Source organism: Lissotriton helveticus, chromosome 6, assembly GCF_964261635.1.
Source record: "Lissotriton helveticus chromosome 6, aLisHel1.1, whole genome shotgun sequence".
Lineage (NCBI taxonomy): Eukaryota > Metazoa > Chordata > Amphibia > Caudata > Salamandridae > Lissotriton > Lissotriton helveticus.
Genome location: NC_136067.1, coordinates 1,424,609,345 through 1,424,636,446, shown reverse-complemented (window position 1 = coordinate 1,424,636,446; position 27,102 = coordinate 1,424,609,345). Strand labels below are relative to the sequence as shown.

Genomic DNA, 27,102 nt, shown 5'->3' with positions numbered 1-27,102 from the left:
ACCTTTGTCCTCAATCTGTGGACAAAATTGATTGCAACAGTTCCATTTCTGTCTTTTGCATATGTTAGAATAGACAAAGGCAGTTTGGGGGGAAAAGTGACATCAATTTGCCAAAGGTGTCCTTCATGAGCATTTCCAGACCTACCCCAGTCAAAGTGCCTAGGTCATTGCCACCACAGTGCACAATTATGAGGTCAGGGTGTTGGAGATGCAAAAAAGATTTAACCAATGGCATCAATTGGTGCCACTTTAATCCTCTCTGTCCAATCCATTTAATGTCTACATTTGGCAAAGCTAGGTCCTTGTCAATGCCTCTGTTTTCTGCATAACTTTGGCTCCAGAAAATATAGCTGTGTCCGACAATCCACACTCTAAGCATCTTGAAGGGAGGTCTGGATGCACTCAGAAGGTGTCTATATGTGAAAGGGCAGTTTGAGAACGAAGATTTTTCTAAAATGGTGGATAAGATCCAGTTTTGAAAAAAGAAAATAAATGATTGGCTGTTTGAGCACATTCTAGACTGAAAAGTAGGGTGCATGTTTCTGTTTTTTAAAAGCATGTTTCTTATTCAGAAACAAAAACTGTTTGGAAGGAACATTACATAGGCTAAGGTGATATTTTGAAAAGTCAAGCACACTTGCTGTTTGGATTAGCCACATTGTGTGCTGAACTGTGTCCTGTGTGCCCAGTTGAGTGTTCCATGAACTGTTACTATGGTAACCGGCAGTAAGCAGATTAGGGGTAGTGTTCAAACTAATGTCAATTGGAAAGGGTTGAAATGTGTAACCAATAGAAATGGGTGTTAGCTATTGAATTAATGTGGGAAGCAATGTGATTTGATATTTACATGTATATGTGTGCAGAATGAGGGGGAAAGTTTGCCATTTTTTGGTTTTGCTAAGAGCAGTGCACTACAGAGATTCTGTATTAGAAAATCTGGTGTGTGACTGACACACTTCTTAATCTACAAATCAATTTGAAAGCTGAGTTATTAATTTGTGAGGGGTTCTATGTGGTGCCTTTGTTTTTAATACGAGTAATGTGTTTCTCCTGCTAAAGTCCAGGGAGTAGTCTTGCTTGTCTAGAATCATATTGTGAGTCTGTCTGCATTTGGGCAACCATTGTGAGAGAAGCATGTGCTAACTTCATGTGTTTGCTGACAGATAACTGCTTTAAAACCTGTCATGTTGTCAAGTATTAGAAGCCAGTCATTGGTTATGCAATTCCAAAATATGTCAGGCATTCATAGTAGAGTGCAGTATTGAAATATGTAGAATGTGTGCAGTCACCTTACCCCTTCCAGAATAGAGAATGTGTTTTGGTAAAGTCCAGGGGATAGTGTTGCTTGTCTAGAATCACACGGAGTCTGTGTGCATTTGAGAAACATTGCGAGAGAAGCATTTGGGTACTTCGTGTCTTTGCAGACACATACCTGCTTAACAGCCTATCCTGTTGTCAAGTTTTGGTAGAATTAGAAACCAGTCATTGCTTATGTATTCGCAAAATGAGTCAGGCTTCCACACTAAAGTGCAGTACTGAAATATGTGGAATGTGTGCAGTCACCTTACTCCTTCCAGACTAGTAAATGTGTTTTGGTAAAGTCCAAGGCATAGTGTTGCTTGTCTAGAATCACACTGCGAGTCTGTGTGCATTTGGGGAACCATTGTGAGAGAAGTATTTGGGTACTTCATGTCTATGCAGACACATACCTGCTTTAAAAGCTGTCATGTTGTCAAGTTTACCAGTATTAGAAGCACAGTCATTACTTATGCATTTGCAAAATGAGTCAGGCTTTCACACTAGAGTGTAGTTCTGAAATATGTAGAATGTGTGCAATCACCTTACCCCTTCCAGACTAGTGAATAATGTTGCTTGTCCATAATCACACTGTAAGTCTGTGTGCATTTGGGCAACCATTGTGAGAGAAGCATTTGGTAACTTCATGTCTCCTTGTACTACTCTAATTATTCAGTCAGTATTCAAGTACTCATGCAGAGATTCAGGGCCTTAGCAAATGGACTGCTACAAACTCTTATGCACTTTCCATGTAGTCCTCTGATCACGTACACACTTGTGTTTCAGGCTTTTAATTCCCCAGACAGTATCCATACACTTTTGCAAACACCTTGTTACTCCCCTTGCGCTCCTCTAGTGACTGTTTCAGCACCATGTACAAATCCATTCACTGCAGTAAAATAAAACTAATTATACATTCATCCACTGTCTCTCCTTGTAGTACTCTAATCATTCAATCAGTACCTAAGTACTCATGAAGTGATGCAGGGCCTTAGCACATGGACTGGTACGAACTCCTATGTAGTATGCATGTAGTCTTCTAACCACCTACACACTTGGGTTTCAGGCCTACAATTCCCCAGTCAGTATCCATACACTGCTGCAAACACCCTGCTACTCCACTTGTGTTCCTCTAGTGACCCTTTAAGCACCATGCACTAATCCATTCACAGAAGTAAAACTCAACCAATTATAAATTCACCCAGTGTCTCTACTTGTACTACTCTAATCAGTCAGTATCCAAGTACTTATGCAGCGAGCCAGGCCTTAGCACATGGAGTGCTTCAAACACCTATGCACTATGCATGTAATCCTCTAACCACCTACACACTTGTGTTTCAGGCCTACAATTCCCCAGTCAGTATCCATACACTCATTTAAACACCCCGTTTCTCCTCTTGCACTCCTTTAGTGACCCATTTAACACCATGCACTAATCCATTCACTGCAGTAAAATACAACCAATTATAAATTCACCCAGTGTCTCTCCTCGTAGTACTGTAATCATTCCACCAGTACCTAAGTACTGATGCAGTGATCCAGGGCCTTAGCACATGGACTGCTACACACTCCTATGCAGTATGCATGTAGTCTTCTAACCACCTACACACTTGTGTTTCAGCCCTACAATTCAGCAGTCAGTATCCATACACTGCTGCAAACATCCTGGTACTGCCCTTGCGCTCCTCTAGTAACCCTTTCAGCACCATGTACTAATCCATTCACTGCAGTAAAACACAACCAATTATAAATTATCCCAGTGTCTCTCCTTGTAGTACTCTAATCATTCAGTAAGTATCCAAGTACTCATGCAGCGAGCCAGGTCTTAGGGCATGGACTGCTTCAAACTCCTATGTACTATGCATGTAGTCCTCTAACCACTAACACACTTGTGTTTCATGCCTACAATGCCCCAGTCAGTATACATACACTCCAGCAAACACCTTGTCACTGCTCTTGCAATCCTATAGTGACCTATTCAGTACCATCTACTAATACATTCACTATGCCACAAGTGAACAGTTTATAAATTCACCCAGGCACTCTTGTTGAAGTACTCTAATCATTGAGTACTCATGCAGTAATCCAGGTCTTTCAACATGGAGTACTACATACATCTGTGCAATGTGCATGCAGTCTTTTAATCACCTATACACTTATTTTACAGATGTTAATTTACCAAGGCAGTATCCATATACTCCAGGAAACACCCTGTTACTGCTCTTGCAATCCAGTAGTGACCTATTCAGTACCATCTACTAATCCATTCACTGTGCCAAAACTAAACCACTTATAAATTCATCCAGGCACTCTCCTTGTAGTACTCTAATTATTGTTTTGGTACGGAAGTACTCATTGAGTTAGCTAGGCCTTAACACATATACTTGTACAAACTCCTGTCCACTATGCATGTAGTCATCTAACCACCTACACACTTGTTTTTCACATCTTTAATTACTCAGGCAGTACCTATACACTCCTACAAAACCCTGTCACTCCCTATGCACTGCTCCAGTCAGCCACCCAGCATCATGTAGTCATCCAAAAACTGCACCAAAACCCAAACATTTATACATTCATTCAGGCACTCTTCTTGCAGGGCTGTAATCATTCAGTCAGTGCCTAAGTACTCATATAATGTCCCAGGGCCTAACACAAACACTGGTACAAACCCTTGTCCATTACACATGCAGACCTGTAATCATCTATATAGTTATGTATACACCTTGAATTACAATTTCAATTAGTGATGACAAAAGAAAGTGGTTAAATGGTTTTGATATAGAATGTGTGTGTATAGTAATAGAAAAGTATAATTTATAAATTTATTAAAATACATTTATTTATGTTTATTTTTTACAGATATTGTTTATCATCATTAAAATAAAGTTATCCTGCCTGAAAAATCAAGAAAGAGAAAAGGACAGCAAAAGGGCAATTATTTGAAGAAAATTCAACAACCAGTATTGGATGACCAACATCATGTGGGTAAAAAGAAAAAGTCTTCCGGTAAGACAACAAAGGAATTCATTAAAAAACTTTCAAAGCCTAGAAACAGTGTGCAAAATATGCAAACTACTAAGAATGGTTAGACCAGAAAAAAGAATAGCAATAACAGGAAAGATAAAAGAAAATTTACATTCATTAGATTCGATGTATGGTAAAAGAAGGCAAAATCAGTATAAAGAAATCCGTAAAAACTTTTTTTTATAATAAAGTGGTTTTTAACTTGCTCAAAAATGTGAAAAAATATAGAAAAAGAGCACTATTTTATAAAAAGAAGAAGCATATTGAATCAATTGTTCAAAAGGCGTTTGAAGTAAAAAGGAATCTATTCATTTTAGTTTTAAACAGAATTCGATCACTAGATAAACCAATCCATTTAATGAAGGCCAAAAGTAAGATGAAGAGTAATTAGCAGAACACATTTTTGTGATTTTTTTTTGGGGTGAATGGAAACACAGTTCAAGTTCAGAGCCTTTCTCTAATGAAGAGAGTTATTTTCAGACCAATAATTTATTGCATGCAGTTGATACCAGTGGTCAAGGTTATGAGGTTAGAAATGGTTGTCCAATTGAGAAAGAGAAGATGGTTCCCAGAAATGCAGAAGAAGTGTTAGCTGATGAAGTTCTAGGGAGACGTCCTAATGCCCCAGTGTACACTTGGGATTACAGTGGTATTTGTAGTGTACGACAAGAATCTATTGACATTTTACGCAATTTCTTACGAGCATATAGTAAAAAAAGTGTTAAACAAAAGATTAAGCTATTGCAAGGACTAGACCCTTGCAGAGTGAGAAAAAAATACTGGTTTGCAAGGTCATTCTCTGGCTTGTATTTCTAGGAAAGTATGTCAAAGTGTTTTTCACCATTTCAGGATGTTAGCAGTACATCATTCTCAAATGGGGAAGTTAGTCAGAAGATTGTATTATGCAAAAAGTCCAGCACTAATGTTAAATGAGTTGAACAGTGCTCTTTTGAGAGATCAGTATCAGATGTGAAGAAGGTTTGTGATGAAATGGAGTTTTGTTACTTTGTTCCTGAACAAGAGAGTGCAGAAACGGACACATTAATAGAAGAAAATGTTGAAGATAATGTGCAACATAGTACTACTAAAAATTTGGAAGTACAAATTACAAAGTTTGAGGTGATTTCAGGTGGAAGGCCAAATTATTCTTGTATTTGTTGTCGGCGAACTCACTATAAAAATCACACTAGGACTGTTGATCTGTATTTAAAAATTGAAAGAGAAAACAATGATAAGTGGAAGGAATTTGCAACTTATTTGTTTGGTAGAGAATAGTTTTGATTTGGGTTCTGATCAGCGTATTTGTAAATATTGTTATAATAAATTAGATAAGAAACAAATGCCTGCCAGAGCTGTGCATAATAATCTAGAGTTGGTAACTATTCCTCCAGAACTGACAGATTTAGATACCTATGAGTCTATTCTCATTCAATGTGTGCACCCATTTCAGGCTATTGTTCAGATGGAGCCTAAAACAGGTAAATTTAAAGAGAGGAATAAAAGGAAGAGTTGTATATTTACCTCTAGATTTAAAGAACAAAATTGAAACTATCGGTGTAGAGAATGTAGAAAATGAAGCACTAGTTATTCTAGTTAATGGTGTTCCTACTAAGAGTAAGAAAATCTGTCAAGAATTAGTGGATGTTAGGAAAGTGCAAAAGGCAACATTGTATCTGATAAAAAAACAATGAGTACCATAAAAATGTGTATGTGGGAGAAGAAGAAATACTTTTAGCAGAATATAGTGAAACGTCAAGTGGACAAATTGAAAAAGTGGACATGTCCAGAAGTGAAGAAATATATGAACATTACAGTGTACATCCACTTCATTCAAAAGAAGTGATGGGGAATATTATTGAGTTATTGAGTTATTCCAAATGAAAAAAGCAAAGGGAAGTCCCATGAGTGTATGGGAAAAAAGCTTGGAAGCTTGTTGTTTACCGCAGTTGTTCCCAACAGGAAAAGATGGACGATATGATGAATAACCTGTGCAGATTCCTGCATCTGAATATCGGACAACAAGATTGTATGCAGAAGATCCAAGATTTCATCAATGTATCCCATATATATTTCATCTTTTGTTTGAGAGTGACTTGTCTGGACTTTCATATGCAGTCAATCACATATTGAAAACAGGAGTACATCTTCAAAATGTTTCTGCAAAGGAATTTATGGATAAAGTACATCAGAGAGATGATCATTTAAAATCTCAGCTGATTAATCTGATGGCATGTCAGCGTGGCACTGAGAATTGGTACCATCGTCATGAAGAACTTAAATGTATGCTAAGGAACTTAGAAACTCCTATGTGGTTCCTTACCCTAGGCTGTGCTGAATACGCTTGGGATGATTTACTTGAATTTCTTCGAGAGGCAAATTAGAATATAAAAAATATTGAATATAAGACACCAGGAGAATTGTGCTCTTTGGATCCTGTTAATGTATGCAGGTATTTCATTCATAGATTTGAAGCTATGATGTCTTATCTGCAATAAAAAGAATCCTCCTCTTGGAGAAGTTGTGGATTTCTTTTGGAGAAAGGAGTATCAAGCTAGAGGTGCTTCTCATATACATATGCTGATATGGATCAAGGATGCCCCCAAATTCAGAACGGATTCCGATGATACTGTTTTGTCTTTCATTGAAGAATATGCCACATGTGCCATACCCAAAAGCACAGAACAAAACAACTTGAGACAACAAGTCTTACGATTCAAAAGCCATCAATGTGGAAAATACTGTTGACGAAAGTACAAGTCCAAGGAAAAGTTTTATACCAAATGTCATTTTTGGATTTCGACATCCTGTAATATCCAAAGGAAGAGTAAACAGTTTTAGGTCAGCTATGAGACATACCATCACTAGAAAGTCTCCAAAAATACATACAATTTGAGAATGCAGCAAATTCTTAAAACAGAATACGATGTCTTATTTGGAGGAAAACAAGTCATAGTTTTTGGAGATCTACTGCAACTTACTCCTGTAAAAGGACAACCAGCATTTAAAACACTTGCCCATGAAGACGCCAAAAAGTCTTCGGGTAGTGTTGAAACGTTAATATTTGGTCATATTTTGAATAAAAAAAACTCACTACAAATATACGACAGGCAAATGATGTTGATTATGGAACTATTCTTCAAGATATAAGAATTGGAGTACTGACAAAACATGGCAAACAAGCTTTGCAGAGTCGATTACTTTCCAATTTGTTTACAAATGAAAATATAGTTCCTCTGAAAATATATATGAAAATTGCAGAAAATAAATCTATAATCTGCTTAATGCCAACACTGCGCGATAGTTCTATATTCAATTAACAACTTTTGAAGCTGGAAAATGAAGAAATAATAAAAATGGAAGCCATTGATAAAATAGAGCATCAAGGAATCACTATTATTTTGACAGAAAAATTAAAAACAAAATTGGATTCTATAGAAAAATCGATATCTAAAACTGCTGGTTTAGAAAAGAATCTATAAGCATGTGTAAACTGTCGGGTAATTTCAAGGCGTAATTTGGATGTAGAAAAAGGTTTAGTAAATGGAGCAATGGGCAAAGTTGTGGATTTTGTTAATTATCAGAATAAGGATGGAATTGAATTTTTAAAAATTAAATTTGATCAGATTGAAGAAGTAAAACAAATTGGTCGTTGTTCAGTTTGTTTTTTGCTTGTTAAAGATTTATATGTCCGTAGAAAACAGTTTCCACTTTCTCTGGCATATGCAGTGACTATTCATAAATCTAAAGATTTAAGTGTAGACAGTGCTTTGGTGAACATTGGAAGTATCGTGTTTAAGGAGGGTATGGCATATGTTGCTTTGTCCCGAGCCAGAACTTTATCTGGATTGTATTTGATTGATTTTGATGAGACAAAGATTACTGCAGATGCAAACTGTGTAAAAGAGTATAATAGGTTAAGAAGAGTGTATGCTCCCAATGTAAGTCAATATCCTGTATTTGAAAAGCGGGTGGTAGGTCGAAATAGAAAATATGAGAATATCTGTACTGAAGTTATAGACAAGGAAAAAAATAAAGATAATGTTGAGATTGCAAGCAAAAAGAAAAAGGACACGGTTGAAGAGATTGTTGGTTATCAGTTTGAAAATAGTTCAGGTATCAACTGCTATGCTAATGTTGTGGTCAATGTTTTTTTTTTCTAGAAAGTTTGCAACAGCAAATTAGGGGAGAATCGGGAAAAACCTTTTGTTCCTGGTTGCATTGTATTTATGAAAAATTGAGAACTGATAAAAGTAAAATACAATGAGTTTGTGATATTCGCAATCTTTTGGATGTATGTTCTGGCTCTACACAATTTACGCATAATATCCAAAAAGATGCTCAGGAGTTTCTAATGTATATGCTTACCGTATTGGAAACTGAAGGCATAGAAATTGAAAATCTTTTTGGCCTTTGTTATAAATGGGAACATCAATGTGAAAATTGTATGTTTACATGTAGCACTAACATAGACACTGAAAGATTGATATATTTGCCATTACCAGACTGTAAATCAATGTCTTTCAACAAACTAGTTGAAGCAGCAAATCAAAACATGGAGTGTAGCCAATGCAAATCAGAAATGTTATCAACATTATTTATAGAAAGATATGGACAATATATAATTTTAATGATGCAACGTTGTACAGCTGATGGAAGAAAATTGGAAACTTTAATAAAACATTTTGTAGCAAGTCAACTATCTATATCAGGAAAAACTTTTGTAGCAGTAGCAATAATTCTCCATGATGTTCCTCCTACAACATCTGGACATTACACTGCCTATTTAAAATGTGATAAAGGATGGACCTATTGTAATGATGCTCAATTGGTTTTTAAACAACGTTTGCCTAGTTAATTACCAAATTCCTACCTAATATTTTTAAAGCCAAAGTTTTAGGGAACATAATTTGGCCTCTGAGGAATTTATTAATATGTATTAATACGATTACTATTGGACAATTTCAGTACAAAGGATTTCAAGAATACTATTTGGCCTAGAGGAAAAGTATATATTTGTTGAATTAAGGACTTTTTCTTGCACATTCTGTCAGCATATATTTTTAAAGAACATTATTTACAGTGTATGAAAATTAAAAATAATTTTTCATCGTATTATCATTTAAGTATTTTCATATTCAAGTACGAAATTTCTCTTAGAAGAAAGCATTTTATATTTGTGTGATTTGTATTATATGGTTTGTTATTGAGGATGTAGTTTTTGTGGAATGTTCAGAAATAGTTGAGTATATTATAAATATGTTACACGCAGTTTTTTTTTTTTTAACAATCTTATTGATTGCTTTTTCTTTTTGCCCGCTGTTATGTGATGAGTACGATTGAAATCACTGTTTATAGTGAAATTCAATATATTCTGAGAACAGCAAAAAGGGCAAAGAAAATAATTTATAAAACATTAAAATGATGTTGTGTTGTAAAAAAATGTAATATTATATATTATAACTGTAATTTTTCTTCTTTCACAGATCTTAATTCTAAAATTTGACATTTTCAGAAATTTAAATTATAAAAACAACTGAACAAAATGTGTAGCATTTTTTATTTCTATTACTGTGAAGGTAAGTTTAACTAAGTATTAAATGCACAATAGCCTGTGTTCGCATACAGGTAAGGAAAGATGCTCTGTGTGTGTTTTAAGTTACAGGATAAACTTAACATGAATACTGAGTGTCCCTGGGGCCAACTAACCCACCAGATATGTGCAGAAAGTGCCAAAGAGTTGCATTGCAAAGATGTATAAAATGGGACATGTTTCAGAGCACCTCTCTGCAACGCAGCTGTATGGTGTTCAATAGAGACATATGGTGGGTTAGTACGGACCAGGGACTTTCAGGATTAAAAGAAATGAAATTCCTCAACTTAAAACACATCACAGAGTGTGTTTGCACATGTCACATTAGGCCCCATCCCTTCCCTTCACCACTCTATAAACATGTTCTATCACTTTGCCAAAACCTAAGTACTTATAAATTGTACTTGTTCTCTCTTTGCAGTACTGAAACTACTCTATTTATTAGTCATATAGTTAAGGATTGGTCTAGCCATTAACCCTAGTAAAAGTTAATTTATTTATATACTATGCAAGCAGATCTGCAAGAAGCTACAAAGTATTAATACAGTCTTCAAAACACCCAGTTTATACCTATGTAGTTTTGGAATCACCCTGTCATAGGATATCGTGTGACCTGAAAAAAAAGATTTGATTGGTTCATAATATTTTCCATTGTACCTATTGAAGGACCGCAATCAATGTAATCATTCTTTCTTTGAGCATCTTTGGAGACATAACTCTGTGCTTACCTCCTATCACCTCATGCAATTTATCAAACAATGAACTAGCAATATGTTCTTATTGTAACAGTCTGCCAATACCTAAGCACTTATGGGGCAAATTTAGAAGCATCCTGTGCCAACAATATGTCACTTTTTGTAACATAGTTATAGCGCAAGACACTCTTTCATATTTACAAAGAGAGGAAAAGGCACTCTGTGTACCTTTTCTTCTCCATGTAAATATGACCTTATCATACACACCACTTTGCGTTGAAAGGGCATTCTATAGGTGTTGCTGTACGTGTTTGCACAGAAAACTCATAGAACAAGACACATTTCCAGATTTATCATAAATTATAAATCTGGACATGTGTGTGAATGCTGCACCATCCTCCAATTGGTGTAGCAAGGCACAACAAGGAGAATTGTTTTCATTTTTCCTATTTTTTTCTCTTTCAATATATGCTACAATGCACAGCATACATTGAAGGAGAAAAATGCCTTCACTGATTGTTTTTGTGCAGGAAGGTGTCTTCCTGCACAAAAACAAATTCCACACGTCACAGATATCCTTGCACCATGGTGCAAGGGTGCCTGTTTCACCACATGGCTGCAGTTTAAGCAGCAGTGCAGAGGGAAGCATAGACCTGCAACATATTTATGTACAAATGTTGCATCCCTGTGCCTCAGAAGCACTCTGCAGCTAAAGAGCTTACAGTGTCATGCTGCAGCACTTCCTTATAGTTCTGCACTTTATACATTCACCATACACTACTAATGCATTCTTTCAGTCAATTATGCACTACACATAAATTCATTTAAACTTTCACACACTTTCATACAAATATAGCTCTTTAACCAGAGAAGTTCGTTCTGAAAAGAACTTTTTTTTGTTTTAAATTTTTTTTGTGTTTTTCTGAACAATTCTTTTGCGTTTTTTTCAAAAGGAAAAAAAAGAGACCTGGAGGAACAAAACAATGAACTTCAGGGAAATAAAAACTCTAGCACCAATGGTTTTCTTGTGCTCTGCAAATCAAATCCAAGGACAGCTCTCCATAACAGAGCAATCTGTTGCACTTAATGCAGTGCAGCTTCAGGTGGCCGAATTGTGGACCTATGTCCAGATGTAGGGATGGAGACATCCTGAAGTACTTGGTACTGCAGGTGATGGATTCTCACAGAGTCTTCTGCACTCCTCATGCGCCAGGTTTACAGGGTGCAGAGTCTTTAGGTGCTTGAGCATGCTTGTGGTCCTGCAAGAGTACTTTTTAGTTTGCTCACCACGTGACAGGACCATTTTGCAGAAGTTACTTTAGTCAGAAAAATTTCCACACAACTGATGTGTACCTCTCAGGACGTGGGGGTTCAGCCACAAATCCATCAAAAGATGAGTGTTCAGAGTCAGATGGTGGCTGCTGTCCTGATGCCATTGTTTTGCAATGAAAAGCAATAGTAGGTGTGCACTCAGCAAAAAAAAGGTTCTCTTCAGTTGAGAGTTGTTCCTCCAAAGAAGGTCTAAGAAGAATGATTGAAATGGCTGGGGTCCTTCAATAGTTAGAATAGGAAGTGTTATGAACTAATCAAATCTCTTTTTTCCAGGTCACATGGGGTCCGCGCACCATGCGCACAGGCAGCACGCACCCAACACGACTTCGCGAAATTGCATCTAAAAGTAATATAGGTTTATTAAAAGTAAAAGTATATTATCAGTGATGTCATCAGGGATGTCATTTGAGATGTCATCAGTGATGTCACTGACCATGTCATGAATGATGTAATATGTGACATCATCAGCAGTGGATTACAGGCACGCGAGTTATAGTTAGTACAACTAACTATAACGGACGAATTTCAATGGTTTTGTACGAGTTAAATGTCCTGCTAACTATAACAGCCCTAAAACCTATGTTTTTTTCTGTGAATTTCTAAGGTTTTTTAAATGCTAATTCCTAACTATAACATGCCTGAAACCTATGGTTTTTTCAGTGACTATATATATACACATTGTGTCTTGTGGGCTTTCTGCCCTTTCTCGAGATCAGTTTGTAATAACCCTTCCCCAATCTGTCCCCATGGGGCGGGTAGACCTTTAGGAGTGCAGTACTGCCTGAAGCCTGGGTGGTTCACACTGAATAGTTTTATCACTATGTCTTCCCCTTGTGCCTGTTGGGCTTTCTGCCCACTGGGAGGCAGATGGGGGGTAAATCCCCACACCCTCCAATCAGACATCAGGAAGGGCAAAAATATTTTAAGCCTATATTAGGATTCTCAAAGCATGGGTGGGCCACTCTTCCAACTCATGTTTTTTACTGGATTTTTTGCCTGAAGTCTACTCCGCTTTCTGTCCCCTAGAGGGGTCACATCGGGGGTAAACAACCGCAGTCGCCCACTGGGGAACAGCACAAACTACTGCACTCGTTCTAGGTAGAGGCACAGTCCGACACCTAAATGGCCACCCCTTCAAATTTGTTTTTTTTATTCCTAGTGTGCTAACTGCCCCCCTGAAAGGAGACAAATGAAGGTAAGCTTACCCCCATCCACCCATAGGGTCGCAGAAAGACTAGTGCACCCTATTTGGAATGGGGGCATGGTCTGATGCCTAGGTGGGCTACCCCTTCTTTATTTGTTGCTTTGTCACTAGTATCTAGTGAGATTTTGTCCCTGTGTTAAGATTGTTGTAAAATTCCATATCTACCCTGCGGAAAATGTGGGTGGGTGGGGGGCAGAAAATCAGTTCTACCCATTACACGCTGGGAATATAGGCCAATGCCTGGTTGGGCTGCTTCACCACGTTTTTCGATTTTTTATACCAGAGTGTCTGATGGGTATTCTGCACTCTAAATATAGAACGCCATATGCCCCTTGTCAGGTGGGGGAGCATAGGCCCATGCTCGGAGGGCGCCACTCCCCCCGCAACAATAATTTTCCTCATGGTTAGTGGAGTAGATCTTCGCTTGGGTGATCATAGTCTCAGTGCAATCCCCAAGCAGGGGTCAACTAGGATGGGACAGTGCTGAATAGAGGACATTCTCTTCTTTCCAGAGCTGCCTCTCCAACAGAGATCAGTATGGTGGCGTGAAGAGTTATGCCCTCCAACACCAATCAAAAGTGACAGCAATCCGCCACATTAGCAGTTTGCTTTCACTTTTGTTTTGCCTTGACGTCAGTGCACTGTGCATGCTGCTTGTTATAGCAAAACAGCAACAAAACAAAAAAAAGGAAATCAAACCAGGACACAAAGGAAGCTTTTCCACCCTACTCTTCACTGATTTAAGAAAAGGAAAATGTTTCTGCCGTTCTTACCAGAAACATTTTTCTTTTACGCAAACTTATCGCCATGTTTCCGCCAGCCTCACTGTGTAAGTCTTTCAGCTGTCATGGACCTGTTGTCAGTCACACTAGTAAGATAAAGATCATTAGAAGGCCAAAGGAGTACTAATGTCTTTTTTTGTTAAAGGCTTACATCGAAACACAACCATTATTTAAAGAAAAAACACATCATTTTGTTTTGTCATGCTCTTTCCCTATCTTTAGTTTGTAGACTTGAGGGCCATATGCATAAACACATTTTCCCATAGACACAGAATGGGCAAAAACCTTTGATGCATCTGGCCCTGAGAGCTTGGAGAAGGTGTAACACTGGGGTTGAGGTATTCCAATGAGCCTGGACTTGGCTCAAAATTTATGGAAATGGCTAAAAGCAACTTAGACCCAAACTATCATACCATGTTAGATATCATTAAAAAAACACACATCATCGTAGGACTATGGATTACCAATACAAAGGGTACTTTACTTACATCACTGCTGACGGGTCCTGAACGGTGTCCTGATGTATCTGGCTCGTCTAAATACAGAGTGTAAAGGTCTGGTCTAAATCAAACAGTACCAAAATATGTCATGTTTTGTGAAAATAATGAACGATGAATGCATACATAGTACATTGAAATCACTTCGGTAGAACGACCTATTCCATAAACTATACAAAAAAACATACTTTCAAATTTTCGTTCCAGCTCCCTTTCTCCAACCTCTATCTCATGCCCCACTTTCACCCCCTCCCTATCCACCTCTCCTTCCACTCCTTCACTCATCTAGCTCTCTTACTCCACATGACACTTCATGCTTTTCTACCCTTCAGTGCTCTTATGTCATTGTTCCAGAAAGTTCGTAGAAGACGCCTTCTGGCTCGAGCCTCCACGTAGTTGACACATGTGGATCCATTTTCTTCCTAATGAAGACTTTTTTTGCACACACACTGAGCTTAAAAAACTCAGCCAAGCACACATTGTGCACTTTGAACCCCTCCCCACCCCCACATCCCAACATCTGGAATAAGATCAACAACATGGATTTTTAAACAGGAAAAATGGCTTCAAATGCATAGTAAAACTTGCTTTTAAACAAATTAAAACCATAAAGCCGTCCCCTAAAACTTAGACCTGGCAACGGGCTGAGGATTGCAAACCACTCCTATACCAAGAGCGAAATGTGTCCACTCTCCACAATGAAAGACTCATGGATCTTGAAATACACCACGTCGATGAAGCGACAAAAGGGTAAAACAAAAATTCCTTAACAAATTAATTAAAAAAGCTGGACTGCAGATGATTTTTCGTAAGATTCGATGTCAAAGTTCACATGGCATGATTCAGGATCGTGATGTAGACTTCACAACTGCACTTTAGTGCCAATTCGATTTGCACTTATGCATGAACCATGTTATACACCCAAGAAAATATACAATCTGAAAATGTAAGTTGACTAATAATGCCTTTTGAACTATGTTTCATGCGATCTTTCTTCTTTTGTACTGGCATATTATATCAATCATAATACGGCCAGTGCTCGAGTAGTAGAACAAGGGGTTAAAATGATCGCCAAGGTACGGAGTAGGACAACCAATAAAGTCAGCTGTAGGTCCTCACAATCCGGGTAATATTAAAAATTTTGAAAACAGGGACATGGCGGCCGGCATTACACATAATACAACTCCTTGGAGTTCAGTAGGGTAGCGCTGCATTCCTCAACTGCACACCCCTCTGTCTCGCCCCTTGCATAGAGTAGCTATACTGGGGCTGTAGACCATTCTTGGCTACTTATGTCACTTTCAGGATGTGGTGCAGCAGCAGGAGGTAGAGGCGGCGGGGAACCGGTTAAATACCAGTCATCACCTTGTCTCCTCCTCTTTGGTGGTTTCCAAAGCGAGGAGCAGAGGCAGCTTTAAGGCGTTATGCACAGTTAGGGGAAGTATATGGAGAGCTTGCATCCTTTTAAATACTTGGATTCAATTATTGTGAAATCCAATCAAGTAATCAGGAAGTATACAATTTAAAGGATTACTTTATGTGAGTTGTAACCCCCACCACCAAACCTCAAGAGTACGCACTCGCTGTTAAACATCTTTACCCCTGAGAGTCAAAGCTTAAATAGAGGTACTTGATATTCTGTGAGTTTGCACTTCTACTTGGATTCAGTGTCTTCGGGAAGAAAAGGAAAGGCTCTGAGTACAGATCTTCATGCACTCATATGGATTCTGCCCGCGGTGTACTCAATAAAGTGTCCCACAGAGGAACCATTACCATTTGTTGCAGAACTTCTTTTTTAGATACAACTACAGCGAGGCCAAGAATCTCTTAAGTGCATCATGTACCACTTCAGGATGTGTGGACTATCCTGAAAAAAACATGCTGCAAGAGACAGGCAAGAATCATTGCCATATTTCCCAATTTACACAAGACGAGAGCTGCTTGAGGAGGCACGCGTCATTTGCAGAGTGTACCGCTCAGCATCTGGGTAAAAGGAAGGTGGTGGAAGTCAGCAACTGAATAATCATCTTCCATTATGATTATGGGGCAATTGGGCTAGGGCCGCAAGAATTCCGAGACAGGAGGATACACCCCCCCACTTAGGAACAAGCCCCAAGGGAAGAGAAGTTAGGCAGATATAGAACAAGTCCTGTGCAATGCTTCAACCTGTGACAAATCGACAGATGGAACCAGGAACTCCAGTATAGGTTTCTTAATGAGTAGAACCGACTCATATGAGAAGTAGACCAGCATTAGTGTAAAGACATTGCTGGGTCTCTTAACAGTCCTGGCAGCGGAGGCTTTTGCTCATGGAAGAGGAGGATATCTCCTCTACTTCTACTGGATGTCTTTCTTTTTTCTGGAAAACCCGTTGGGGGTGGGTCACTAACAACTTACCTAAAGAAGTGGGAAAGCACGTTTTGAGCTCTGTTTACAGGCCTGGGAGAGAAAAGGTTTGACGTTCCACTCCTTGAAGGGGCACAGGTGCATAGAGGTGCAGAAGTCAAAATCCGAAGGATTGTTGTCATGCATCAGACACCACACATAGATGCTGTGGGGATTAGACAAAGACATCTTCTTGTGACACCTTTGACAGGGTTTGAACCCCGATACCATAGGATGAGACATTTGTCCTAATCTGCTGTCATAGCAGACTTGAGAAAACTGTGTGTGTAAGACGAGGAAAAACATTAATTGATGCCAGCGCCCCAGGAGACACCTTATGCAGGCTAATGCCATCACATCCTGGACAAACACTGCCATAAGGGAAGTCCTAGATCTCTACTGTTGAAGTAAATGTTTTACTGATCTGGTGTGGCATCTGGAGAATTATTCACAAAGAGAGAAATCTGCTGAAAGAAAGACCTGCATGGAAAATGTGACAGGTAACACAAACAGGGAGTGCACTGTTTAATATACAATCATTATAAGCAACAGCTGTGAACACACGATGTATCATCCTAGATGGGTTGTATGCAATACGTTACCTGTTAAAGAGTACCTGACCAGCCTACATCCGAGTGAACAAAGACAAACCCATCTCACCTTTCTCCCATGATGCACCTAAGCCTATGATTTCACTATGGGGTATGATCAAAGAAAGTGGAATCGAATGACCCAGACCTATTAAGAGGCCTGACTTATATGGATAGCCATCACGGGAAGAGGCAAGCTAAGGCTCGGGTCCCTCACAAATTGTTCTTTGATGAACTGTGTGTCACATTCCTTCAAAGCAGAGGGGGACAGTGTCCTCTTGTGTAAGTACTACTAATTTACCTACACTGGAATCCATCTTACATTCTACTCCGCTCCAATCTACCAGCGTAATAATACTCTGAGCAGTCTTCTCGCACTTTCTTACTAGCTGGAGAACTTTTTAAATAGTGGAGCCCCGCAAAGCCAATCAAACATATTCCTCAATCCCACTGTGTAGGCCAGCCGAGGGGAGCCTACAAACACACTGCCCAGATCAATTGCCATTTATATCTATTCGAGACCGCCTGGAAGTACTGCCTAATGTGTTGGCATGCCCAAGTTCTGTAGGCTCAATAGGTGTGGCAAACAGAAGGTTCTACGCCTCTGCATAGTTTGGGCACGGCCATTTTAATAACCACCAACAACTGTGGGCTCACAGCACATAGAGCATCATGAGACATTTTCTTGCTATTAGCATTGCTCATCATGTCGACGCTGTTGTTAATCGCTGTACTCAACTTCTTCAATAAAAATCTCAGGCCAGACACAGGTGCCCTCAACACAAATGTAGCAAGTGTTGCCATCTTGAAATAAACTCAGCCCTGTCTGGAAGGGAGACTTTGTCACGGCTTTCAAAAGTGTTGCTGAACTCTGTAATTGTAATTTTATTTCACATTTTATTAAAAAACTATTCAAATCCACGAATGCAATAAATATTTGCTGGAAAAGTACTACTACATTGCAAGTGAAATATACTGTGGGTTTTCAGTAGGTGAATATGCTTGCTCACAGGAGAAGACTGGAAAATCAACCCGTCATTTTACATTGCCTTTGCTTTTTGACAAAACATTCTACTAACCTTTCTCCTTCCGGGAGCTGCAGCCATCGCAGAACAGTTACGACTCTTTCTTCAAAGGCAATTTTCCTATAACAGGATTGAGACATTAATTTAAGAGGCATTTGGACTATGCAGAAGGAACGCTTTATTAAAATTCAAAATACAAAATGCTCGTGCATACGTTTGATTGATATATTTTAACAATGTTGTTCATGAATTCTGAGGTTCAGATCATTCTGTTCCGTTTTCAGAAGAGGTGTAACAATAGGAGTAGTACGGTCACATTTGTGCTTTTAATTATTGTTCAACTAAGCACCTTTTGAATCTTTAGACCAGGATTACACTTTGGACAGTTCAGGTTTAAGTCAGATCCCTGCACACAAATGCTCATGAAGTGATCATTAATAGGACCAAATCCCTACACTGCTTAACTGCATCCTCTGTTTAAGGTCAAAGTTGACATCACTAGTGTATACAATTGCAAAGCAACGATTTACACATATGTACTTATACCGGCGAATTTACTAGTGGTGGCACTGCATTTGCTTCCCCATCATCACATTTCAAAAGGTCAGGAAGAGAAAATAAAGAGTACTCTTAAAAACTGTTTACTGTATCTAATGTCCACACCTTGACAGTGGGCAGATCAATAAATAGGAGGTAGAGAAGAGTCTCAATGGTTGGTCAATGGGTCAACCTGTGAGGTCACTGGTGGTCAAACGGTGCATTAGCTCACTTTTGCTACTCAAGGTACTTTTGATGCCCCTGGTTAGGTGACACTCAAAAAAGCACGTTTATAATTTTGAGTTAGTTGAAAATATTAATACTGTTTCAAAGAGCAGTGTGCTCCGATTACTAATCTCTCTGCTGAAAGCTTCAAGCCTACATCCAAGCAATCATGTTAACAGATACCAGGCATGTAGGCCACATTAAATTCATACAGGCACTTGACAGGGACCGCCCTGAGGGATATGTTCCCTGACCGCCTAGATGTACAAGGGTTAATGGAAGAGCGTATGAAGCCAGGGGTGAGCATAACAGATTTCCTGGATAGATAAGGGAACTATGGGGACAAGAGACAGGATAGCCATGAACTGATTCAGGCCCACAGGATGCATTCTTGAACAATATTCTCAAAAAGGGGCTGCCTGCCAAAATATAGAGTGGGCTAGACAGCGTGGTTGGGTTAGATCCCAAATCTTGGCGGGAAAAACAAGCCCACATATTACATTACCACAAAAAGAAACAAGAAAAAGATTGGGGAAAAAGAAGAGCAAGCCCAGAGAGACGCTGCTAAATTGGTCCGACACAAATGAAAAAAGACAGCCCTTGAGTGGGCCGCGTTGGCCATGACCGTGCAAATAGCACCGGTCTCCAGGGGGACTCCACCACAGAACCCCAGAGGGTTCCAACACAGCTATAGCAGTAGAGACCAGTAAGGTTGGCAACAAACGGACACTATGGAGTGTTACTGTTGCCACAGGCTGGGCCACCTGGCAGACAGTTGGCAGTTAAAGGCCTACCATGAGCAGAGATCGATGGGCCAGGAGCACCTACCACAAATCACCCGGAATGTCTATTCACAAAACCAAGCCCAAGGGAATCAGAATGCACCTTATACTCACCCTCAGGGAGGTGTGCCATCCGCCACACCCCAGTGGGGTCAGGCACTTGACGAACAAGTAGCTGCAACAACCTCAGAGAATTCAGTAAATCAGGGACTGGGAGCACAGCTCCGACAGGGAGGAGTAACAGTATGGGGAGGGAGCGCATTCACGCAACCTCAGAACCAAAACACACAACAGACTAGACAAGTAATAATACTGCCAACAACAACCCTAGCAGATGCAACCACTTTCTCCGGAAGGAAAGAGGACAAACCTACAGCAATAGGGATCCATAGATTTTATTGGGGTCCAGAAGCTTTCGGCAGTTACATGTGTTTTGTTGATAGGGTATCCTCGCTAGAGTTCGACATCAGGGACGCCTCCAGAAGCTAAGCCCTACTCGTCTGCTGATCCCCCAAGGAGGGGTTGGTTGGTCACACCCCAGGGGAAGGGCAGAATAACAAGGGAGCGGAGCGGCTCCCAGAGAAATAATTTAATAAGCAGACATCCAGATTACCGAATTCAAAGTCAATTGGGACGGGTTCCAATGACCAAGTCAAAAGGTCCTCATTCTCAGGCATCCCACCAGGACCTATGTTTTCCTTGTGGAGTGTAGTTCCAACAGTGCCTCCTACGAGCTAGAAGCCTGGGCCAAATAAGGCCACCTTTCAGTTCTAAAAAGAAGCTATCTTCAGTGGTGTAAGCCAGGATTTCTGTGCGCCGTGGATAGTAAAACCCTAAAAAATGCCACAACGCATGCAAGCAGAGTCTATAAACTATGAGGTATCTGCATGATGTTGAGCACCATGCGTCCCGGAAAGGCGGAGGCTGTCACCGGGCTTCTTGATTCACCATCACCCAGCAGACTTTTGAAATCTTTGATCAAAAACCCAGAGTTCCATGTTTTTGAGGTAATATGGCAAATAACGACTCAATCAACTGTCTCCAATGTTTTGTGAACCATCCAGCTTTTGCAAAGTTTGCTAGTCATGCCATGCCCTTACAACGCACAACTGTGTCACCATCTGGGGACGGCAGGCCCAAGTACGCTGAAGGTAAGCAGGGCGTGGTCAGAGGGAGAGGGGGGTCCCCAATGTCCACTGAAGCTCCAAACGAAGATAGGACACCTAGGGCCAGATGTAGGTAGAATAGATTTAGCGATTCTTAATTACCGAAAATTACCGAATTTTACCGATTCGGTAATTAAGAATCGGTACATCTGAGGGGTGGATATGTAGGTATTCCAGATGTGCTGGAATAACGATTCGGAAATATTCGGTATTTACCGATTCGGTAAATACCGAATCGGTAATGCCCATTCATTCCTATGGGCTTTGGAGCCCATAGGAATGAATGGGCATTACCGATTCGGTATTTACCGAATCGGTAAATACCGATTTTCACAAGGGTGCAGGGGGTGTCACTTTGACACCCTCTTGCCCCCCCAAAACAGGCTCGGGTGCCATGTGGCAGGCATACATGCCCTAAGGGCAGGTCTGCCTGTCACATGGCATAGGTGTGCATGCACACATGTGCATGCACACCGGAATCGGTATTTCACCATCAAATTGGATTTGATGGTAAAATACCGATTCGGTAAGGCCTCTGGGACTCAGAAGAGTCCCACCTACATCTGGGTGCCTCAGATTCGGTAAATTTACCGAATTTTTATTTTACCGAATCGGTAAAATTACCGAATCGGTACTTTTACCGAATCGGTAAAAAAATGCCCCCTACATACCTGTCACCCATTTACCGATCGGTAACGGCCAAAATCGGCCGTTACCGGTCGGTAAATGGCCTGAAACGGCCACCTACATCTGGCCCCAGATGCGCTCACTCCGTATTAAGCGTAGCGACTAACAAATGCTCCAAACATTGCCTGTGCCATCCAGAGAAGCAATCGGCCTGACCTTGGACTCCATAAGGTAGCATAGGTAAGGGTAAAAAGGGGGCCACGGAGTGGCCTCCGACCCCCTCATACACATGGCAGAGGAGATAGTAGATTGCGTGAGAAAATGCCCAAAATCCAAAAGAAACAGCCCAAAGTTAGCCCAAAAAGAGGTTTCCAGAGAAAGGACGGAGTCAAGATACCTGGCACCGCAAGGGAGGGTCACAAAGCATGCCACATGCAGAGAATGAGACACACACACGTTAATCTCGGGGCATGTTGCAACCACCAGCGTCACCAAATAATGTCATGCCCCCATCACGTACTCCAGCACACAATTAGACCAAAAAGATGCAACTCACATCAACAGCACCTCCGTGCTCACACCAAGCAAGACTCGTCCCTGGAAGAGCTAGGGATGCCCATTTAATTCCCAATAAAGCTAGATGCTATTCATCCCTAGGCCCCTGAGACCACCCCACAAATATCTTGCGCTAAAATAAATCATCCATTTAGGAATAAAAGATGGAGGGGGCCAACTGCTCATAAAGTAGATTACACTGTTTGGATAACCAACAATCTCCTTATTCTCCAAAGACTATCAAAAAAGATACCAGACTGAGGCCACCGTCCGGTGTGTCACAAAATAGCAACTAGTGGAGTGTGCAAGATACACCACGAGGGAAAGAAAAAATACAGGAACCCAGATTATGACACACATGTAATTTTTTTGGGAGTTATCAATGAACCAAGCTCTTAACCGAATAAGTTCAACCGCCGAATCTTCAAGTGCACTAATACTCAGCTGCCGCAGCAAACGCCCCAGCCGAGACAAGAAATTTGCATTAGGAACTTCGAGTTAACACCAAAAACTTTTTGTTTGGAATAGTACAGGAAGCAACAGCCACTTGAGGATGACAGACACCTCCCAAGAGATCCATACCAAGACCTGCAATGTCAAATAACAAGTTATGTATTGTTGCACTGTCAAGTTCCCTCTGTCTGTTATGGGTGCTACCACACATATAAACTGCTAAGGAACTGTCGAATAAAAAGGAACCTATTAAAAAATTATCACATAGCTTGCGTAGGGACCTCCACCATATCACCTACGTTTACACCAATTAGAACACCAGCATCCCACACACACTACATAGAGCCCTATTGCACAACACATGGTACCAACACATGACTGCAGTTGGCGCCCAAACATCCGCCAGGTCATGTTACATCTGTTCGGTAATTCTTCGTGCAGACATGCTTTACTTGTCTGAAGAGGTAGCACCAGAGATATAAAAAAAATGCCTCATACACCTTTATCTACACAGGATAAGGGCAAAGATCCAACCCAACAAGGTAGAACCACACAGGGTAGTAGTAAATCTGATCCAATACAAAAACAACCCAGCTGCACTATACCTCTTCACTCAACCGAATGACATTCAAACCAAGGCGGATACTGTTTGGCCCCAAGACTTCCAAGAGAAGCGATTCTTGGAGGTGGCAAAACCCCGAACCCAATGCACAAACGCATCCACTGATCCATCTGTGGACCAAGGGTGGCCCTAAGCGTATCTGGGGCAATCTTCTCCAACAATAAATGGACCCCCGAAATGGAGTTCCTGTGTAGTGCCGCCAAGCTCAAGGATAGGAAGGGGAATCGGTCAAATGAGGGAGGGTTGAATGAGGGCATAATCACCTCCTGTCAGGAAATCTGGGACACTGAGGTGGGTGGATACACTTGGCTAGAAGGAAAGGGTCAACCCCTAATTGTACAGAAACTTACACTGTATTCCTTGTGTTTCAGAGGTAAAGAGAAAGCTTCAAATGGGCAAGAATGAAAACTGTGGCACGATCATGCACATTCTTGATATGCAATGGGGCAACTCCACGCTGAGTAATTTCTACTGGAAGTGCGGCGAGTTTGCCTATGCTCAGCTCATCTGTGGATGGCATGGACACTGTTCCCTAATCACCATACTCACCCCGACCCTGGTCATTCCTGGAGAACTTTCTGATTTATACCAGCACCCGTTAAGGAAGAAGACAACCTTGCTGCACCAGGCTCATGAGAAAAGAATGGAGGACTATTTGGCTGGGCTCAGAACAAGGACATCCCCAAATAATTCAGACTGTTTACTGACACACAAGTTTCAGGAGGAGCGTCAATATCCTACTTCACTCTGCAGACAAAAGCTAAAAGCTGCTGGTTGCAGATAACCAGGTGGGAAATGCTTAAAATGATGAACAGCACTGAGCTCAGCGTTAACTCAATAAAGAAAGAACTGCAAGCAATCCATTTCATGCTAATGCAGCCTCGATATGTTTTAGAGTGGATGACCACGATGGAGGGAGGGGTGTGTGCCAAGATTGGTGTGGCCTGCTGCACCTTCATCCCAGGGAATGACATAGACAATAGGACTTTAAATCTTGCCGTCCAAGCACTGATACACTTACAAAAAGACATGAATGAGGAGGGAGGTGCCACTGAGATCAGGAGTGGTTTTCGAATTGGTTCTCCTGGCTCCCCCAGTGGATCACTGGTTGGTGCAGATTGCTGTTGTTGGTTTTCATTGTGTTCCTATTTTTGTGCGCGTCTGTATAATTGGCGATTACCTGCTGTAAAAACTCAGTCCTCAAAATGGGTAAAATGCAAGTAACTAAGAAGGTGGTAATTCTCCAGAGAGCTCATACAAAGCAACATATCCCCAATAAAGTAAGTATCGAAAGGTAGGAGTCAGATAGTGTAGTTAACAAATCAACTAGAGGGGGGAATGCTTATATTGAAAAAGTTGATGTTAATATAAAAAATTATACATTCATGTAGAAGAACGAAATTGCATCTTTATTGACGAATTTGCCCGTTGTGAACTCCACACCAACCCTGACTTGTACATATATAGTCAGGCAGGCTCCGAGACATAGGCCCCAGGTAGCACCTAGCCCACAGAAAAAATGCACAAACAGGAACTCCCAGATCAATCCCACTGACAGGTGCAGGAACAACTCATTGGTCCATGGAGTCTGGCCCCAATAAAGCACACTTGGCCGGAGGGTTATGTATGCATCCAAAAACACCATAAAGTCAGATGCCACACGAGTTAGGAACATATAGCCAAACAGGACACAGCACACACAGTGATCATGCGCTCCCCATGCCAGATATCTGGATTCACTAGCCATTGGCCGCATTGTGTCCACGCAAGTTTGAGGCCCACCTGTACTTTCCATTAGACAAGTAATTTATGGCTCCAAAGGCCTCGACTACATTTCTTACTTTGCATGGACAGCCAGACATACTTTATTGTATACAATGAACTGTACAAAACGAGGCAGCAAACATAATGTAAATTGAGACAGTCCTCAGACCCTACACATACAACTGTTCTCCAGGCTGCTCTGTTTAATTAAACAAACTGTTCCGGTTTTGCCAAACTACTCTTGTTTTTTCAAAGTATTCCATGTTCAAGCAACACCCTGAAGGAAACGACCTGCTTCCTCTTGTACCTAGGATAAAGTAGTGTACTCCAAGGGTCATAAGGCAGACCTCTTGTTCAAGCTATGTGATATATTAAGCTATTAAGTTACAAGACACCTTTCCTGCAACTGCTCAGTTCCAACTGGACGTGCCATGGACCCTGCAGGAGTGAGTCCTGACCAAAAGTGCTCTTCCCGAGGTCCTTGAACCCATGGCTGTGTCTTGCTGAACTTCAACTATCACTCCTGAAAATCTGGGATTTGGAAACTTTTTCAACTTCAAAACAGCTGATGGTCTGGGACAAACATGTCTAGCCAATCTAACCGAGGTACATTCCTACATTCCAGTGGGCTGAAGATTCAGGGATCTACCATCCAAAGTTTCTGTGTCTTGCTGAACTTCTCCTATTACCCCTGAAAACCTACGGCTTAGAAACATGTTCAACTTCAAAACCTCAGACGGGCTGGGAAAAACCTGCCAAGTCTTTCTGTCGGAGGTACAATCCCATGGGCTGAAGTTTCAGGGTTCTCCCATCCAGAGGTTCTGTGCAGAAGCAAATCTAATTCATCAGGACCTCACTGAGAATGTATTAGGCCTCAGGGATCCCTCTTCAGGTAAAGTCAGTCCCACTGACGGATTTCAAGCTGCAAACGTAAATATCTTGACCGAGAGAAGGCAGCAAAAATATCCAGCCAGCAAGGGACCTTCCTTTGGAGCTAAATTCAAATTTCTTCCGCTTTGACCTTTCACACCAAAACTCCATAGCCTCAGCAGGACCTTATCCAACTGCTATCCCACATCATGGAGCCCTCCACGGCTACAGCCTGCTGTCTTATCTCACTGAGGAAGGACTTCCATTTCTAAGATTAATTCCCAAGGTAAAACTTCCAAACAGGTTGAACATGGTCCCTATATTCTACCAGAACTCCACTGCAGTTGGCCTAAATTTGTACATGGGTCCTAGTCTACTGCAGCCAGTTGACCATGGTTGGCTTTTCACAATTTTGGCGCTATTTCATTCAAAACTTGAAACATTCATATCTTCAGTACCTCTAATTGGATTGTTGAAATGTTGGTGTCATTTTATTTATTTAAATTTACTTTTTTTCTAATTTGATTTTGGAATTTTACTCTAGTGTGTTTTGCCTTTTTTACTGTTTTGGTACTGCATAACATCTTTCCACATTGTTAAGCCTGTCTACTCTTTGTCATGGCTACCAGGGGGTTGAACTCAGTTTAATTTAGTCACTTTGATGTTTCACCTTGACAAGGATTGTGATTAATACTCATGCTGGACACTGGTAGAAGTTTGAAGTAATACTCAAAACTCCTATGGTATGATTCTCAAAACCATTTGTGTTCATACACTCAATTTACGTAATTAAATTGTATCCGCTAAAATGCACGAAATTCACAACAAGAGAACTTGCTCTTGTAAATCTATGTACCCATTCACAAGTTTATACAATACTAGCAGCCCGTCCCGACCTTGTCCGGGAGCAATCAGGCTTCAGGGCCCCCGCCCGCCCCGTGAGCGCACCCGCTGCTGCTTCACTTACCTCCGCCTGTCCGCCGGTCCTCACCGCCTGTCCGCTGCTCCTCACCGCCTGTCCTCCGCTGCTCCTCACCGTTCCTCCCCGCCTGTCCGCCGCTCCTCAACGCCTGTCCGC

At 40.8% G+C, this 27,102-nt stretch overlaps 1 protein-coding gene across 1 annotated transcript in view; it reads right to left on the bottom strand.

Moving 5' to 3' along the window:
- Positions 1-27,102, bottom strand: part of ENPP1 (ectonucleotide pyrophosphatase/phosphodiesterase 1) — a 739,100-nt gene that overhangs the window by 353,401 nt on the left and 358,597 nt on the right. The window contains exons 10-11 of the mRNA XM_078649218.1: positions 18,478-18,543; positions 14,415-14,487 (exon numbers count right to left, since the gene is read on the bottom strand). Coding sequence (XP_078505344.1) covers positions 14,415-14,487; positions 18,478-18,543 — 139 coding nt within the window. The remainder of the gene's footprint in view (positions 1-14,414; positions 14,488-18,477; positions 18,544-27,102) is intronic.